The 19,934-nt window shown below is 42.5% G+C and overlaps 1 protein-coding gene and 2 long non-coding RNA genes across 3 annotated transcripts in view; 1 reads left to right on the top strand and 2 right to left on the bottom strand.

Moving 5' to 3' along the window:
* prox1a (prospero homeobox 1a) overlaps window positions 1–16,427 on the top strand; it is a 42,380-nt gene extending 25,953 nt beyond the window's left edge. The window contains exon 7 of the mRNA XM_085151814.1: window positions 14,815–16,427. Within this exon, the coding sequence (XP_085007940.1) occupies window positions 14,815–15,000 (186 nt within the window). The 3' untranslated portion in view covers window positions 15,001–16,427. The remainder of the gene's footprint in view (window positions 1–14,814) is intronic.
* On the bottom strand, window positions 3,537–5,403 carry LOC146491731 (uncharacterized). The gene is made up of 2 exons (XR_014872450.1): window positions 4,002–5,403; window positions 3,537–3,944 (listed from the first exon to the last, which is right to left on the bottom strand). It is a non-coding gene; the product is annotated as an uncharacterized LOC146491731 (long non-coding RNA).
* Window positions 16,003–17,717, bottom strand: LOC146491729 (uncharacterized). The gene is made up of 2 exons (XR_014872449.1): window positions 16,420–17,717; window positions 16,003–16,363 (listed from the first exon to the last, which is right to left on the bottom strand). It is a non-coding gene; the product is annotated as an uncharacterized LOC146491729 (long non-coding RNA).
* Between the last annotated feature and the right edge of the window lie 2,217 nt (window positions 17,718–19,934).

Raw genomic sequence — 19,934 nt, 5'->3', positions numbered from 1 at the left:
GAAACTGGAGTAAGGGAGAGAGGAAAAACAGGGAATAGTCTCATCTTCAAAAACCAAACAAAAAAAGGACAGCGAGAGGTTTTCTTTGCCAGGACGCTCAGGGAAAGGTGTCAGCTCCTACCTTCTGCCAGGAGGGAGAGAAATGTTTCCTCTTTTTTCAATATACCGAGAACAGATTGACGAGTTGTTGGTTAAGGCTGCCAGCAGCATTAGGCGCCGCTCCTGACTTGCCTGAGAGTGTGTGTTTTGAACTTATTAAGGATTTATGCTTCGGTGGGTTAGGCCTGCCAGAGCAAACGGGAGCACATTCCTAAACATACAGACTGACTCCACCAGTACCTGCTCAGCTCGGCTCGGCTCGGCTCAGGCTTTAGGGTTTTCCATTAGGTGGTAGTGCCTGGTACCAGGAACATTTTTACCCCTGAGCCATAAAAGGCTGGTGAGGTATTCTTCTCACCCTGCGGGGCGGGCAGCTGGGTGACTTGGACACCCAAGTTGGTGAATGCGATAAGTCCAGAACAAAGTGACATAGGAGTTTCAAGTTGATGCCACAGGTGTATCTACTAAAAATCTCAGACGAGCTTGAATCTCAGTGACCTTGACCTTAAGGTCAGAGGTCAAGTTTTTTGAAAATCTTTTGAACACGATAACTCAATAAGGAAGTCACATAAGACTTTGATACCATAGGCGTATCTACTTGGAGGCTGAGGCCAGAGATCCAAGCGAGCTGAGTCGGTCTGAAAATGTGGCGTCAGCAGACTGCTCGCCGCTGATTGGCGTCACTCGATGAGTCGTGAGAGCAGCAAGAAAAATGACAGCATCTCCTTGATATCTGTGTTTGTGTCACATACAAATGATGTCACGGGACTTTAATCGCATTGCTGTAACATCTCTGCACACATTAGGTGGTACACAGTTGAAATGGAAAATGTTGGAAATTGGGTCGAGTCCAGTCGAGTGGGAGCTAGTGGAAATGACACTTAACTGTGGAAAAATGGAAGCCTGGTGTGTGGATGAGGACGAGGCTGTTACGTTTCCATGTGTGAGAATTCAATGAGCGATAAGATATACAATGAGATGTTTTTATGAAGCCTTCTAGAGGACGTTCTCATCTTTCCAGTTCAAGGATCCTTACTGTCTCTGTCAGCACAGCTGCACATCATGCACACACACACACACCTGCACACACAAATACACACAGATACTCATTTGTATTTGTCTGAAAGGAGCAGAGATGCCCTCCCTTGAAGGGTGGGTGTGGTTCCTGCTAAAATCTACCCTTTGACTTTGAACGACACACACACACACTCGCTCACAAACACCTGGAGGCCACAGGCTGGTCACACACTCACATTTCAGGGCTCTCCGATTTCATAAGCTGTGCACTTCATGAAAGGCTAAACTCCTCATGTCTTTCTCCGCCGTTTTAGATTCTTTGTTACCCTTTCGCTCTCGTTATTCATCTATTCAATCGTCTTTTCCGCTTCTTCTTCACATGAGCCCGGTGAAAAGAGGGTCTGAGCTCGACTCCCAGGAATCGATTTTGGGAGGTGTGTTTCTCTTCACGCTGGTAACAATAAAAAAAAAAAACAACAACCCCGAGTGCAGATTTTTTCCCCCATATCTTAAATATGAGTTCTCCATATCAGCGTCAACCTTAAGTTTGTCATTGTTCCCTTAATTTTAATCAGTCTGTCTGCTGTCCTCACCTCTTCTAGTCATAACCTACCCAGAAGGGGCAAACACACACACACACACACACACACACACACACACACAGTAATTCATCAGCCCTTTTGAGAGGAGGTGAATTTCAAAGACTACACCTGTCCTGCTTTCTTTCGCTCTCCACCCTCTTTTTTTTTTTCTTCTCAGCTCTGATCTCTGCCTCGTTCTGCATTCAGAGCTTTGGACTTGGTATTTAAAGTACGCTCAACTTCATGTGATGTTGGGTTTTGAGCACTTCTAGAGACACCATCTTTTAATTTGACACCACTGCCAGGTATTTAATGTTTCCCGCCCTTGTAAAAATATTAAAAGAACAAAATACAAATGTTTAAAAGGGCGTAAGGGAACCGGCTCAGATTAACAGTACAAGCGTTAGTCCTCTATGAAGCTGTTATACCATACTTATTTGCTTTGCTGTGTATATGCCTGCGTAGGTCAGGGTGGAGGGGGATGGGCACTACAGAGGTCGGGACAGCGACACCTGACACCTGACACCAGCATCCTGTAACACATTGTGAACTGCAGGCTATTGAAACACTTAGGAAAAGATCTGAGTTGTGCTAAAAGGTGAAGTCAAAACACTGAAGTGTGTGTCTAATTACGAGCAGACACAGTTTAACGAGAGTTTCCTCGTGACTTCACTTCTCTACAAAAGCCTTGAAGTTTTGAAAGGTGCATTGTTTTAATTACTCGTTATAAGTTGTATATGTGACACTGCGTTTCTGTGCGACACACGCAGATCCATAAATCACATGAACACACACTCTCGAGGCTGCTGTCATTCCGAGAATGAGCTCCGAGTCTTCCCCGCCATCTCTTGCTTTCTATTGCTGGTTGACAGGGAGCGGTATGCTGCAGACAATGCCACCTGCCAGTTTCTGTCACTATAATTATAGCTATCTGCCTGCAGTGTGTGTGTGTGTGTGTGTGTGTGTGTGTCTTAGTATTCCAGTTGAGAAGAAGAAGGCATCATCTTTGTCACTGAGCCTGATTGGAGTCACGAGGGGCGGTTTATGTGTGTGTTTGTGCATGTGTGTGACTGTGTATGGTCTTCCTGTAACTCTGTGTGTGTGTTGAGCATGCAGTGATTCCCTTCTCCTACCCCAGCTGTCTCCTTAGCTTTAACAATAGGCCTGGTAACAAAGACGTGGCCTTCAGCCTCTATCATGTGATGCTAGTGGTCTGCAGCCTCTCAGTCAGATGACCAAGGCTATTGTTCTTTATGGGTGACACACATGAACGCACGCACACAAGGAAGACTACACACACACACATACACACACACACACATCTGAGGAGGAACAGCACGTGTGTGAACAGGCACGCGCGAAACCGGAGCAGGCGGAGAAACGAAGACGCTTGTAATGATAGCACGCAAAAAGCAGACACTGATGAGATAGTGACAACAGACACACACACACACAGGCCCAATCTCAGGACGCAGACCCTTCCTCTCAGTCACATGCCGTTTGAACAAAGAGAAACGTTATTGTCACTGTCCTGCTGACAGTGAGATCAGTGACTGATTGACAAAAGAGCAGCTGAGAAAGGAAACATATTGCCGATGTCCTGGAGGAGCCTCCAGTCTCCACTCTGACTTCTAATGTCACACTTACTGACTAAAAGCTCACACTCAGGCACTCACATTGTTGAGAAACAGATGAGACGCATCGATATGCCCTCAAATTGATATTTATTCACCTGTGTGTGAGGAAGCTTTGAATCAGCATCATATTTCCTGATTTACGTGGGAATGGCCGCTACGTGCCCACTGCGAATGTCAGTGACTGTGTCAAAGAGCGACTATGTTATTTATGTGAAGTGGTTGGGAGGCTGAATGGTGTGTGGCTTTTTTTTTCAAAAGCTCCTAAATGTTCGGGGTCCCCAAACTCACAGCTTCTAAGGTGTGTCACGCTAAAATTATGCAACCAGAGGGGAAGACACAGACGCGGGTGAGCTTTAGGAGGCTTCTTTTTTAATGATGAACGGATGAGTTTGAATGTAGGAAAACAAAGGAATGCAGACACAGATGGGATAAAAAGTCAACATCTTGGGGCACATATAGCTCACTAGGTAGTGCAGGTGACCCATATGTCAGTAGGCTCAGATTCAAGCCTGGCCGGGACCCTTTACTATGTGTGGTTCCCTTTGTTTTGCTCTCTGTACAGTTTGGTCAAAAAGTTTATCTTCCAGCCAATATTTCTGACTAACCAAACCTTAAATGGCCTGTAAATGGCCTGTATTTGTATAGCGCTTTACTAGTCCCTAAGGACCCCAAAGCGTTAGTCTTACAACTATGCTGAACGCTGTAACACTAAGCACCACAAGCTAAATCTAGACGCTGTAAGATCCACCACAGGAAAATATGAAATAAAAAAGATTTTTTTTTAAGACTGAGCCAGAGTTAACAGGTAAGATTCAGGAAAACCCACCAGCAAATGTGTCCGTCTGCATACACGTTTCCTTCCAGATGTTGATTAGTTGACAAGTGGGTCCTGATAGCGAAGGAGGCACCAGTGGAGCTCATCAGGAACAGGAGATTTAGTCTCTATTGCACTGGATTGACACTCAGACTTACCAAGTGCCCATTTTTCCAATTTAAAAATGCCGTTAGATCTTTTTCTATATGTAGAAGAAAAGGAGATTCTACTCGTGCGTGACATGGTCAGAGCTCTGGACAATCACATTGTCTAACATTAAGTAACATAACTTTGTGATGTGTTGGGCTCCCAGGCGTCTTACCACGTCCTCTTTAAAGCTTACCTGCTTTGGTTTGGACTTTTTTCTTTCTCTCCTCAGCATATAACTGCTGAAATGCTGAAACAATGGCTAGAGGTGATGCATACAGCTACCAAACTTTTACTTTTAAACTAGATTCAAATGCTTTAAAAACAACAACAACAAAAAACAGGGCAGCTCTGTGTCATTTGGATGTCTCTTAGACTTCTAATCAACAGAAAATTGCACTGAGCTAAAATACAGAATGTTCCTGTCGAAGGAGAAAGGGTGACAGGAAAAAGATGTAGAGGGAGAATGGACTCTCTTTGCTGGCTGTGTGTTTGTGTGTGTGTGCCTGCACGTGTGTGTGTGTGTGTGTGTGTTTGTATTTTCCTGCCAGTGTGTGTGTGACCAAAGCCAGGTCTGATAGCAGTGAAAGCGAGAGAGTGAGAGAGAAGGAAAAAGGAAGCAGATGCCTGTGTGTTGGCACAAAAAAAGATACGTCCACTCAGTGTCACACACACACACACACACACACACACACACACTCATATAACAGCATTTGCTCAGTCCACAGAAGGAGCAGCACATGAAAGAGTTCCAGTATTGTCTCCATGATAGAGAAATACTCCACTGACCGACAGCACAGTGGACCTCAAGGCCACAGAGCGAATGAATAGCAAAGAAGAAGAAAACCGTGAGTGTGTGTTTGTGTGTTTGATGTGAAATTAAAGAGACTAAAGAGGAGGTTTGAAAAAGACAAGCAAGGTCAAAAATGATCAATGATCAAGCAAAGCACGCAAGTGAAAGCATTCAAGCGAATCCTGAAACAAATACAGACATCTCCTTCAGTGACGGAGCGAAGCAGACAGACTTACAGAAAACAGAAGGAACAACACACACACACACACACACACACACACACACACACAGTCTCTGTTTGCACACCTTCATAGTCAAACATATGGTGTTTGTATAGTGATTTCTTAAGAGCACAATCTGTCTGTTTCCTCTTTCTGTGCAAGACGGCGAGTGAGGATGGAAAGGAAAAAACAACATAGATAGACGAGCAGAAGACATATGGAAAGCAGAGGCAGCTGAGGACATGAAGACACAGACACACACACACACAGAGCGTATGCATCACTCTGGGTCTCATGGTGACAACATGAAGAGAAAAGGCATTAATCCTTTGGGGAGGATACGGGGAGCCAGAGGAAGAGGAGTGGCTTAAATTCAGAGAAAGAGGGAGGGAAAAGGAGAGAAAAGAAGGTGAGCAGGTGATGAGCGATGCAGAGGAAAGCATAAAAGGATGGAGGGAGGCGGTGCCATCACTGCTGCTGAGTGACTCTGATGTCCCAGTACTGTGACAACATCAGTGATCTCAAATCAGTGACCTAAATTCATAATTTTCTAAACGACTTTTGTTACCTCAGTTAGATGTTATCTTGCTTAGTTTTTATGCTAAAGACTAAGTACTGCCTGTTTTTAAAAGCACACCCTCAAAACAAGGATCACATCCTTTTGTGACAGCGGAGGTCGGTTGATTTTGGCAAATGTGGGTAAACATCGGCATCACATTGTAGGTGACGAGCATGGCAGACCATAAAACAAAAAAGAAAAAAAAAACAGGAAGCAGAGGGTTAGAGCTGGTAAAATACGCCAAAGACTTCTTTCTTTGGAACGACAATGGCGTGACGCTCTCGTTGTTCTGATGCTGTCACTGTGGCCACCCGTCACCAAGCAAATGCTGAAACAGTTGTTACCAAAGGTCTTCCTGTTCAACAGCATCTCCGAAACTTCTTTTAGGAGCCCTAAAGTAGGTGTACTAGGTGCAAATGTAGCATCTTAACACAAAAATGGCCTGTAGAGGCCCGGATGTCGGAGTTTTGATTCATAAACTGATTTTCTCCACTTGTTGAAAGCACAAGGTCACATCAGGACTCACCTTATCTTAAAGACCTCATAGTACCATATCGCCCCATTAGAGCATTTCACTCTCAAACTGTGGGTTAGGGTTACTTGTGGTTCCTAGAGTATTTAAAAGTAAAATGGGAGGCAGAGCCTTCAGCTTTCAGGCCACTCCGCTGTGGAACCAGCTCCCTGTTTAGATTCAGAAGACAGACACCCTCTCTACTTTTAAGCTTAGGCTTAAGACTTAATAAAGCATATAGTTGGGGCTGGACCAGGTGACCCTGAACCCCCCCCCCCACACACACACACAGTATAGACCCACCCTGCCAAAGGCCTCCCTTTCTCCCCTCACCAGTCACGGCAGATGGCTGTCCCTCAGCCTTGTTCTGCTGCAGATTTCTTCCTGTTAAAAGGGAGTTTTTCCTTTCCACTGTCACCAAGTGCTTGCTAATAGGAGTTTGTCCTATTGTTGGGGCTTCTCTCTGCATTATTGCTGGGTTTTACCTTACAATATAAAGCTCCTTGAGGCTACTGTTGTTGCATTGCTCTGTAGTATATAAATAAAGCTGAACTGAACTGAGGTGTTTATCACACTGTCGCTGACAGGATAAAGAACACAGAATGTAATCAGAGAAATCTTTATTTGTCAGGAAGTAATAATATTTTTCAGTTTTGCTCTTGCAGTTAATAACTAGAGTCTATTGAAAGCTTTCATGTTTTGAATGTGTTAAAATGGGACAAAATATACATAAAAAAGTAACCCACTTATGAAGGGCTCTCCTTTATTCTAAAAATATTTGAATGCAACCTTGCCCTTTTGTGCTCGTGGCCCTCACTGTTAAAAAAGACTAAATTAGTAAACAGGCGTCACTGTTGCTAAGTGGTTACTGGTCGTGTTCGTGTTTTCAGGCCGGGGTGCTGACATTTTCTTTCGCTGGTGATCTTTCCTTTGTGTTTTCAGCCACAGCAGCCACCACCATGTTTGCCAACAGCACAGTTATCACAGTCTGAACTAGAGATGGCACACTACCACTTTTTTATGTCCGATATCATAAATTTGGATATCTGCCGATACCGATATGAATCCGATATAGTGTGTTTTAATCAATAAAACTGTTTTTTAATATCTTGCTGCATTTTGTATAAGTTCATACTCAAGTTTAAATAAATAACAACACTAAAGCTATTCTGTTATACCTGTATGTAAAAAATACACTGCACCCAAAATATTTCATAGATCAGCAAAACTGATCAATCTAATAAACTTAAACCTGCTCCATCCTCCCTATTCTGGTATTTTAAAGAGTACTTAGCAGAAATATTAAACAACCTAACTAATAGGGTTACAAACTTCCAGCAAAAAAAAAGAAAAGGGAACCACCCCCACCCTCCACCTCATGATGCTTAATCGATGTAATCAACTTTAATTTGATGCAGGGGGAAAAAAAATACACAGAAATAAATTATTTTTGAAGAATAATTAAATAGATTCAACATCTTTCTTCAACAGAACTGCAGACTGCACAGCTCGTACCCTCCCAAAGGAAAAAGTAGTATAGCTTACTAGGGTATATTAGACTTAACAGTTACTATATACAGTAATGGACTTCTATACATTTTACACAAGATTAAAACTTTGGGTGTAAGATTCAGATAATTATTTATTAAAAGCTAGACATTTTAAATTTTGTCTTTGTGCCCCCTTTTCCCTGTTCATGCCCTATCGGCCCCCCTGGCTAAACTTTGCTAGATCCGCCCCTGCACAGTTACCAGCCGTCAGCTACGTAGAAAAAGATCCTGGTGTACAAAGTAATATTAAATAAATTCTAACAACAGATTATCAAGCTTAAACATGCTGCTGTTGTTCAGCCGCTGGTTTCCTCTTTCTGGTGAGAAGTGGGCCAAAAACAAAGAAGAGACGGACTCACGACAGAAAAGCCGATCAGCTGATCATTAATCAGTTTCATGATTGAAGTAGCAGCAGGAGAGGGAGGGAGAGAGAAGAGGCAGTCGCTCCATATCTCGGTTGTTAAGCTTAACGCAGGAATGCTTTTTAAACATTCAGAGATGAACTTACACACTTGCTTTACTTCTCTCTGGGAAAACTTCCTCAGAGATGAAATGCTGGTTTGAGGCTACAAATACACACAGCGGCTCTATCACGTGAGCACACTGCTCCGAGGTGCTACGGTTATGAGCCGAGTTACGCTGTGTCGCAAGTTTTGTGAGGTGCTTTTTTGATATTTAATGGATCGATTACATTTTTTTATTTCTCTCCGATATCCGATCCAGTAATTTACGTCAGTATCGGACCGATACCGATACGTAATATCGGATCGGTCCATCTCTAGTCTGAACTGAGTTGCTTTTACCTCTACTAGAAACACAAAACGCATCAGATTTAGGAGAAAAAAAATTCAAAAATTTTTGGGAAATCCCTACTTTTAAACTAGTATAAAAATGTACAAATGAAAGAAGAGAATAGATGAACTGCGATTAAATGTGTCAACAAAAGAAAAACAGCAGTTCAGATATTCACTAGAGTCTCTATAAGCGAGGGTGATGAATTTGCATGACGATAAACACTCTGATTTCTCATAAGAATAAACTTCCAGGATGAGATCAGGAAAGGATGAGCCTGTGAGGCGGATGATGAAGGGATAGAGCAAGTGGATGAGAGAAAAAGGAAGGAGACAAGGAACAAAAAAAGAGAAAAAGCAGGAGCTAGGGCGTCCCAGTAGGCCTCTTTGTTGGGCAGCGATTTAGAGATTTACAGGCTCTTGTCCTTGTGTGTGTGTGTGTGTGTGTGTGTGTGTGTGTGTGTGTGTGCACACATCTGTGTGTGTGAAGAGAGAGTAATTGAGCCTCCCTTCATCCAATATTTACCCACCAAACCGGAGCAATCATGCGAATTATGTTTACTGGGAACGAAGTGTCTTTCTTCCTCTTTAGCTTTCTTTCTCCTTCCCACTTTCCCCCAATCCTCCGCCCTCTCTCTCTCTCCTGGCAACTAGATACCAAATCAAGATCCTAGCCAGGAGTAAATCACAAACACACACGCACACACACAGGGAAAACATGCCCATCTGTATTGATGATGGCCTAATTTAGATCTCTTTATTGGACTGATTTACGATGGCCAGACAAATCTGGGCATCTGGACCGAAGTATGTGTCTGTGTGTGTGTTTGTATGTGTGTGTGTGCGTGCGTGCATGCGAGCAGGGCTGTCCAGTTAAGCCGACACCAAACCGGACACACAATATCCTCCCTGCTTTGTTCCCTTCTTTTCTTCCTGCGTTTCTCCCCCTGCCTCTCTTTGAGTCAGCGGTGTCCTTTTTGTCGTCTTGCTTCAGCACTTTGAGTTCTCTCGCCGCTACCGCGATGACACGCGTCATCCCGAAAACATTTCAAAAACACACGGTGACCATCACGCTGAAGAGGCGCCCGCAGCAGGGCACTTATAGGTCAAGGTCAGCGAATGTCTCGTGGTGCAAGTGTGCAACTCGACAGTTTTTGCGATTTCAGATCATCAGTCACAAACAGCAGACGTGGGAAAACATTTCATTAGGTGCTAAAGGTGCATCTGACACTACGACAGGCTCTACACCACTAACATACATGCAGAGAATAGAAATGTCAGTGCGGAAATGCAATTTACGCAAGGAGATGTTGAAACGGAGGGGATCTGTGTTGGTTTAAGATAAGAGCCGATTTTAACAACTAAAGGATGAAGGGATGTGCTCTGGGAGGGAGAGGACGCCTCAAAGGCACATTCATCTTAAAGATCAAGCTCAGGTTTCAACTTTTATTTGTCCCACGGGCAGTTTCACAGCAACCATTAACCAGCATCTTGACTTAGTGGTTTTCTCTGATTTCCTGCAGAGCTAAAAAGTGAGTGTGTAGTTGTAGCACCTCCTGAGGTTTGATGGTTAAGCATAATCTAGTTTTTGCTATGAAAGAGAATTATATTGTATCCTTTATAAATGATGTCATGGTTATAGCTTCTGTCTGTATTAATGTGGCTAAAAAGACTAAGAAATCCAAGATGATGTGATGGTTTTAGACCTGTGAGGCTAAGCCTGTACAGGAGCTGTAAAAGCAAATTTAAAGTTATAACAAAAATAGTTTTAAACAGTCCAGAAAGTTTGATCTACTGCCCTTTTTTAAGACATGCAGACACAAAGTTCTGCTAAGAGTTTGTTAATAATATTTTTAATGAACTGCTTTTAGCCAGTTACACAGTTTCTGCAAAAATAACAAAAAATAATAAATATATTATTCCCAAAATGCTGGCTTTAACAATTTAGATTAAAGTTTCCATGTATTTCTGTTATACTTATATACATAGTAATGTAAGTAATGTGAAATGTGAGATTTAATAGAATCTAGTCAAATTAAATTTACTTGATTGGTATCCATTCTGTTTATACCAAGCACATTAATAACATATTTGATTCATTATTAAATAAAAAAGACCTTTTGATTTTATATCTTTCAGTTGCACTTTGTTCAAAATGTACATGTTTATTGAAGATGAAGAGACTTTTTTTTAGTGCAGATTAGATTAGAGTCAGCTAATAAAAGTATTGCTACAAAACCAATAAAATGCAGTTAAAGTCAAACCAGAACTGGAAAAAAAAACTGTTTCAAGATACATGAAAAGCTGAAAGTATTTTCTTGTGTTGACTAATTAATGTGGAAAACCCAGTCATTAAGTGGTTATTAAAATGTTTTCAGAATTTGCAGATTGATTATGATTCAGCTCATAAACCATGACCCACTGCTCTCCCCTACATAAGCAGCCTTTATAGGTTAAAGGTATCGGCACTGGTATCGGCACTGGTATCGGCAATACTGGCTTTGTATTCACTTGATATTGGATCGATATCAAAATCTGTGCTATCGCACAGCGCTGACTTTCATTCAAGCTGGAAAATTTCAAGGATTTCCAAAGTTTATCCAAGTGTAGTTTTTAAACAGTTGTTGATGAGCTTGATGGAACCACGTCAGGAAATCAAGAGTGAGAGTTTGTTCCATCTCTGCATGCGATGCATCATGAATTTGGGAGGAGGTGGGATGTTTTGGGCTGTTTTGCAGGTGACACTGCTGGGGACTGATTAAGAATTCAGTAGGCTCTCATCCAAACTGGTCACAACAGCACTGTGCAAAAACACATCATCTCATTAGGTTTGCACTAAGCTGAGCCATCATTTGTTTTTCCAACAGGACACACCTCCAGCTGTCCAGTGTACTGTGTGTTTTTATGGGTCTCAAGATGTTTTCACCCTTCCTAGGCTACAGGGCTTTCTAACTTATGAATTAAGCACTGAATTGAAGGACAGTTTAACCACAGAGAGTGACTGTGCACTGCATCTGGCCTCCACTGCAGAGTGAGGGGAAAAGCATCCAACGCAAGTGCAGCACACATGTGGACATTCCTTTAAGAGTGTAAGGAAAGCATTCCAGGTGATGACCTCATGAAGCTCTGAGTGGATGCCAAGAGTTATCAACATGGAGGCAGCTACTATGAAGAATAAGATGTAAAGCATATTTTGCCTAAATATTTTGCTTCCTACAAAATTCTGTGCATTATGCCACTTTTTATTTCTTCCACAGTGAGGTGGAAGGAGACCAGAATCAAAAAAGAAAAAGCAGATCTGATTTTAAAAGTAGACTCCTTCACTCTGTTGTAAGGACAGGTAGATGCTTCTTAAACAGGTAATGCTGATATTTGGCTTTTGCCAACTGTGCCAAAGTCTTTTGTTCAACCAATAGCATCACTACAACTTAAGCCCCAAACACACAGGCCTAACAGACCAGGCAACCACTGGTCGCTAGGGAAAAATGTGTATTCCTTGACTGACTCCTGGAGATTAATGGCAGCAGGGAAGTAAAACTGGTCTGAAAGATAAATATCGTAACATACCCGCAGACCTCTATGCGATGAAAGCTAGCAAGTTGCGAAGGTCTCCAAGCTAAATAGTTAGAAAGTTAGTTAAAAGTTAGACACAAATCAGAAACAGAGACTGTCTGACTTCAAAGTGAAAATGTAAAGGTGAATCTTCCTCATTTATGGTTTGTGTTGAGTGTCACACTCAGTAGTTGGTTAGTGTCTGCAGACAAGTTAGCTTCTTCTATGCAAACTACGGGAGACCAAAGTTTTCAGTGCAGACTCTCTGTGCAGGTGATTCTACGTTGTAACAACTTGCAACCAGTTGGGGAATGGTTGGTTGACAGGTGGTCTCTGACCTCTGTTACTGTGGCCTAAGTTGTAGTAATTCAAAAGGTTGAAAAAAAATGGCCATCGTCCAGAAGAGCATAGTTGGAATAATTTGTGAAGTCGAATATCAGCGTTATTCCCTAGCAAACAGTCTCTAGGCCTGTGTGACTGAGGCCTTACTTCCCACACAGACTCTCTCTCTCTGCTCTTTATATTACTTGATATGGTCTTAAGTGACCTGTGATTGGCTAAAGTCTCACCTATATGCTACATTTAAAGCCTGAAAAAGACCTCAGTAGAGTTTTGACTACCCAAGCTTTAATCTACTGAAGACTCTTTACTGAGTAGGTGTGTCCAAACTTTTGATACCATCCTGGAAAGTTTTAACTTTTATGTGTGTGAGAGTAAGCTTGTATGTCGTGTGTGTGTGTGTGTGTGTGTGTGTGTGTGTGTGTGTGTGTGTGTGTGTGTGTGTACAGTAGCGTCTACACTAAGACAATGACAGAGGGCCTCATTGAAATAACTGTGGTCTCAGGGGGCCAGCTAAAAAAGAGAGAGGGTAGGTTAGGGTAGACAGAGTATATGAGAGTCCAGGGAATCATTTAGACTGCGAGTGTGTGTGACTGTGTATGCGTGTGTGTGCGTGGAGTGATTCATCCGTTCTGGTGGCAGCTAACCTTGGCATGTCCTGCCACGCGTGACGGGGGTTACACCCAGACAGCTCTGTGCCGTCCTCCACGTGTGTGTGAGCTTGTTGGGGTGTATAGGTGGGTGTACCTTGCCTTGAAGAGTCAGCTGTGTGTGTTTGGGTGTGTGTGTGTTTGCATCTGCATGCAAGAAAAAGAGCCAAAAAAGAAGAATAAAAGGAGACAGGGAGGAGGGAGAAGGGGGAGTATCCCAGTCAGGTTGTTTAGTGTCTTTGTATGATCTTGCCCCCGGGAGAAAGGGCAGGAAAAAAAGACTGACAAATGTGTGTGTGTGTATGTGTGTGTGTGTGTACCTCTCCGTGTGCCATTGTTCTCCTGTCAGAGTCACAATGACACACACACAGCATTAAAATCTACACACACATAAACACACTAAAAGCCTTGATGTCAGTATATTTAAGCTTGCACTGGAAACTACAACTGGAAGCCACACACACACACACAAACACACACAGTCTGACGGATCACACACAGTACTGCTCACCTGCCATCGTCAAAGACTGCGTGTTTGTGATCTGCCATTATGTGAGAGTGTGTGCATGTCCACATGGAGCATGCACGCACACACACACACACACACACACATCTGGGAGTTGTTAAGAATGGGGAAGTACAGGGAAGGGAAGTTCTGAAGAACAGTTTACTGACAGGAATAGTAATATTTGGTCACCTGAAACAGCCGCACACTTAATTCTTCATCATTTTGCGTCATCAGCATTCTGGAAGCCGGCCTGCTCACTATTTAAAGATTTATACATCTCAGTTGTGTGTTGTTTTTCTCTATTTCAGTTCTCCCTTTTTTGACAGCGTATTGTTTAGTTTTAGTCACGGCACACGTGTATCATGTCATATGGCATAAACCAACCTGTGGAAAAGATGAATGTTCAAACGCAAGAATGTGTCTTTTTTTATTTTGAGTTCTTCTTCATTTATTTTATGGACTTTTATGGCCACGGAAATAAAATGATCTAATTTATAAAGCAAAAATAAAATTTTTGCGCATGCGCATACTATAAAGTATGCGCATGACTTAAACTGAATAAAAACATTAAATAAATAATTTGCAATAATCGCCAACATGTGCGCGTTTACTCTGAATCTCTGAGCACATGAGCACACGATCCTGCTTTTGTGCTGCTGTATTTTTTACATATTTTTCCAAAGACACGTCGCAAGTTGTCCTGTGATGTAACAGGATTTAATATGAATTTAAGATCAGCTACAATATTAACGCCCCTGATTCTCCTGTAGCTGTTCCTGCAGCAGAGCTCCAACATCTGGAGAGGACTGTTACAGCAGCAGATTAATATCCATAGTTTTGGCACTGGGTACTACAGTCACATCTGGCTGCAATGTTCTAATGTCCACATCATTTTTCAGTTACTTTCCCTCTTGCACTCCAGGTTTTCTGAGGTGGAAATATGCTGTGCTTGTGCAGAAAGAAATGCAGAAACACAAGTGGGAAGTTTTTCCTTCAAAGATCAAAGTGGTGATATCACCCATGATTTCATTTTTTCTCCTTTCAGGTTCCTGATCGATTCCTGGAGGTGGCCCAGGTGACCCTTCGTGAGTTCTTCAATGCCATCGTGGCTGGAAAGGATGCGGACCCATCCTGGAAGAAGGCCATCTACAAAGTGATCTGCAAACTGGACAGCGAGGTTCCTGAGGTCTTCAAATCCCCCAACTGTCTACAAGAGCTCCTCCATGACTGACTAGGCCAAGGGAAGAAGCAAAGCAAGCAAGACAGACCTCCGAGGACAGTGAGAAGACTGTAGGAAAATGCAGCCAAAGGCTCAGAGTTAGACTAGTCGGAGGTCTGTGATGAAATGCGATTGAAGGTTTGTGACGTTCATAAAGATATGCAGACTCTTGAGGCAGTTCTGTTCGGAGGCTGCCAGAGAGCTTCACTTATGGTTATCATTTGGTCAGCCCGTCTTTTAAAAACAAGATGTTCTATGAAGAAAAAAAGCTTTTCCTCTTACATGAGGTGCCGGGCTGCGACCCAGAGTGCGTTTATGCTCAAATTAACATATTTTGAAATGAAAAAGCAAAATGGTGAGAAACAGAATCGCATCGAACTGGCAGAGAAGCTCCTCATCCTTGAAAACCCCCGTCTTCTCTTTTTCCTCCGCCTTGTTTAAACTTTTCCATCCTCCTCCAGAGGATCAAAGGTGCGATGAAGATGACGATTCAACCTGTGACTTCGAGTCAGGGGGCAGACTAAAAATTAAAGAAGATAATATATGAAAAAAAGATCTTTTTATTGTGGATGTTTTTAAGTTACATGGACATTTTTGAGACAAAAAAGTGGTTTGTGTATTTTTTTTCTTTCCTTTGTATAAGCTTACATCCTCTCTTCTACAACCCCTCAGTCACTCACATGCACACAGATACACCCCTCATAGGAAAGCACAGTAGCATTCCCAAATCCTCACCTGAATCCAGACAAACTGGGCAAAAAACCCACTTAGTTGTTGTTTATCTGATTCATTTCCCCTCCTGTTTTTACTTAAGCCTCCTCTTACTGTACTGAGACTTACTGAGTGTCTATATTGACTGTGTGGCTCTCTCCCTGCCCCATCCCTCTCTGGCTGCCCCCTTCTCTTCACATATCCAGAGCATCAGAGATTCATCAGTACTGGGTTTTTTAGCAGATGCTAGAATTGACAGCTGCAAACATTTCAGATGAAAATCCACAGTAACTAAAAAAAAAGTAAAAATCTGTTCTCATGCATTAATTCAGCAGCTGCATTTAGGTCCTAATGTCAGCAGACTGAAATGTTGCTGCTTTTTAAAAATGTTTCATTTGTTTGTTTGGACCAACCCTGTATCTCCATATGCTGTTTGCGCAGGCGTTCCTTAGATTGTCTTTATTTGATCTGTACATGATCTGTACTGAACAGGCAAATAATCATTTTAGTTCCCTCTGGGGGACAAATGATATAATGCACGTTTCCTAATCTGCTGTTACATACGCACCAATGTCAAAACGATAAGATGACTCTCTGTTTTCTTTACCATACTTAAAAAACGTGGCACTGATTTATGAAACAAATTCTTGTGATATGTTTGAGGCTTGGTTTTGTCCATGATGCCCCCCTTAAGGCCTTCACTTTAAACCACTGTGTCACATTTCTTTTTAATTAAAAGTGTTGAAGATGTTCATAGATGCAAACAAAACAACGGTATGTCACAGATGGTGTTTTGACCACAGACTAATCTTTGGAAAAAATTGAAATCTGTTTTACACAATCATGAAATTTTTTTTTAAGTAATCATTAAATGTCCTGATAAGCACCAAACCAGTACCCCAGGTACTTCCTCTCTGCTCTGGACAGCTGAGAGGGGGCAGCTGCACCGGCCGGGTCATGTGTGAAGTGTTTAAGGTTTTAACTGCTGAAGAAGAAAAAAAAGAAAAGAAAAAAAGAAGAAAAAAAAGACAACAAAATGCTGATATTTGTAGCTTGTATAGATGTAATAAATACTCTGATCACTCTGATATTGTTATTATTTATAACTGAAATAATTATTCCTTTTAATGTTATTCTGATGATGATGATTATTAATGCTTGCTACAGATTTGACCAGTGGTTTAATCATTGTTTATCCATCAAACTGCAACATGAAATAAATTATTCTTTGAACAAAAATCAGTCGGAGGTCGTTTGTAAGCTCGTCGCCACTTTCTTCCTGCTCTGTTTGCGCTCGGCTGAGGTGCGGAGGGCATTGACCGCTTGAACGCACCAGCTCGCCGTCATCCCAAGCAGTAACTAGGCAACGCGATGGCCACTTTAACTCGGTCCATGCCCTCGTCCCCTCCCTCCCTCTCTCTCTCTCGCTCTCTGGATCCTGTATAGGGGGGGGGACATGTGATCCCTTGTTGTTGTTGCTGATGAATTGAAAAGAGGAGCGCTGTGTGATTATTGTCAGCACAAAAGCCTCAAAAAGCTGCTGACGCCTAGATTAGGCAGTACAAAGACGCAGGGACACACACGGACAACACACAAAAAGACATAGGTACAGGCTCTCAGTTGCGCACACAAAAACACGGGGACGAGGCCCGGCTGCCCTCGTTGCCCTACGCTGCTTCTCACTCCCCTGTTCGCTCCTCCGTTCATCCTCTCACACCCCTCCATCACTCCATCGCTGATATTACTCTCCTCCTCCCCTCTTTTATACCTCTACTGTCTCCTCTTCCCTTCCTATCACACAGATTTTATTTCATCTACCCTCCTTTAACGCCACTTACCCGCCTAACACACACAAACACACACCATGCCCTCTGTGTGTTGGCGCCAAACACTAACTGGCATCACACAATGCCAACCACCATCACCAGCATGGGATTAAGTGCCAGCACTCAATGTGCTTCTCCCCCCCCCCCCCCCCCTTTCTTTCTTTCTCTCACCGACGCACACACGCAACAAATAAATACTGCCAGACTTCCTGCATAATAAAACAGTTTATAATTCTGTAAAGCTATGTCTCCTGTAATAATCCAGTCTCAATTAACATTTTTTGCCTCTATGTAGAAGTCAGAGGGGATTAAATTAAACAAAACAAAAATTCACGGGAACGTTTGCCAAGCATGAAAATCTGAAACCACAAAGATGAGCACGGAGGTGGCTGTCGCTGGCCTTAATGTGACTGCTTTGCATTCAGCAAAACCAAAAGTACCTTCAAGAAGAGGCTGAATAGCCACAAAACAAGGCCATCAAACGTCACTGTGACGGGGACGCTGTGTCCTTCGCCAACAAATGGCCGCTTGCTCGACAACAGAGACGTCAGCCGCAGGGAACGTAATTTCTACAATCGTGTCGTTGTTTTTTTAGCACAGCATTTGATTGACAATTTGGTTGTGAAACATCTGATCAGACAGCCACATTAAACACAAACTAGAACTACCAGATTTTTTTTTTTATCCTTTCAAGGATATTTAAGGTTTTGTGGGAGTTTGACCAACCAGCCTACAAATTCTTTAGTGGACTTGGACAGGGCATTTGACCAGGTTCCTCAATTCAATTCAATTCAATTCAATTTTATTTATATAGCGCCAAATCACAACAAAAGTCGCCTCAAGGCGCTTCATAGATACAGAGAAAAACCCAACAATCATATGACCCCCTATGAGCAAGCACTTTGGCAACAGTGGGAAGGAAAAACTCCCTTTTAACAGGAAGAAACCTCCGGCAGAACCAGGCTCAGGGAGGGGCGGGGCCATCTGCTGCGACCGGTTGGGGTGAGAGAAGGAAGACAGGATAAAAGACATGCTGTGGAAGAGAGACAGAGGTTAATAACAGATATGATTCAATGCAGAGAAGTCTATTAATACATAGTGAGTGAGAAAGGTGACTGGAAAGGAAAAACTCAGTGCATCATGGGAATCCCCCGGCAGCCTACATCTATTGCAGCATAACTAAGGGAGGATTCAGGGTCACCTGGTCCAGCCCTAACTATATGCTTTAGCAAAAAGGAAAGTTTTAAGCCTAATCTTAAAAGTAGAGATAGTGTCTGTCTCCCAAATCCAAACTGGAAGCTGGTTCCACAGAAGAGGGGCCTGAAAACTGAAGGCTCTCCCTCCCATTCTACTTTTAAATACTCTAGGAACAACAAGTAGGCCTGCAGAGCGAGAGCGAAGTGCTCTAATAGGGTGATATGGTACTACAAGGTCATTAAGATAAGATGGGGCCTGATTATTTAAGACCTTGTATGTGAGGAGCAGGATTTTGAATTCAATTCTGGATTTAACAGGAAGCCAATGAAGGGAAGCCAAAACAGGAGAAATATGCTCTCTCTTTCTAGTCCCTGTCAGTACTCTTGCTGCAGCATTTTGGATTAGTTGAAGGCTTTTCAGTGAGTTTTTTGGACATCCTGATAATAATGAATTGCAGTAGTCCAGCCTGGAAGTAATAAATGCATGAACTAGTTTTTCAGCGTCACTCTGAGACAAGATATTTCTAATTTTAGAGATGTTGCGCAAATGGAAGAACGCAGTCTTACATATTTGTTTAATATGTGCGTTGAAGGACATATCCTGGTCAAAAATGACTCCAAGGTTCCTCACAGTGTTACTGGAGGCCAAGGTAATGCCATCCAGAGTAAGAATCTGGTTAGATACCATATTTCTAAGCTTTTCAGTGCCAAGTACAATAACCTCAGTTTTATCTGAGTTAAGAAGCAGAAAGTTAGTGGCCATCCAGGTCTTTATGTCTTTAAGACATTCCTGCAGTTTAACTAATTGGTGTGTGTTATCTGGCTTCATGGACAGATAGAGCTGGGTGTCATCTGCATAGCAGTGAAAATGTATGCTATGTCTTCTAATGATGCTGCCTAAGGGAAGCATGTATAATGTAAACAGAATTGGTCCTAGCACTGAACCCTGTGGAACTCCATAATTAACCTCAGTGTGTGAAGAGGACTCTCCATTTACATGCACAAATTGGAGTCTATTAGATAAATATGATACAAACCACTGCAGTGCAGTACCTGTAATACCTACAGCATGTTCTAATCGCTCTAATAGGATATTATGGTCAACAGTATCAAATGCTGCACTGAGGTCTAGCAGGACAAGCACAGAGATGAGTCCACTGTCAGAGGCCATAAGAAGATCATTTGTAACCTTCACTAAAGCTGTTTCTGTGCT

This window comes from Neolamprologus multifasciatus, chromosome 23, assembly GCF_963576455.1.
Source record: "Neolamprologus multifasciatus chromosome 23, fNeoMul1.2, whole genome shotgun sequence".
Taxonomy (NCBI): domain Eukaryota; kingdom Metazoa; phylum Chordata; class Actinopteri; order Cichliformes; family Cichlidae; genus Neolamprologus; species Neolamprologus multifasciatus.
The sequence above is the reverse complement of the archived record's forward strand: the minus strand, read 5'-3'. Positions and strand labels throughout refer to the sequence as shown.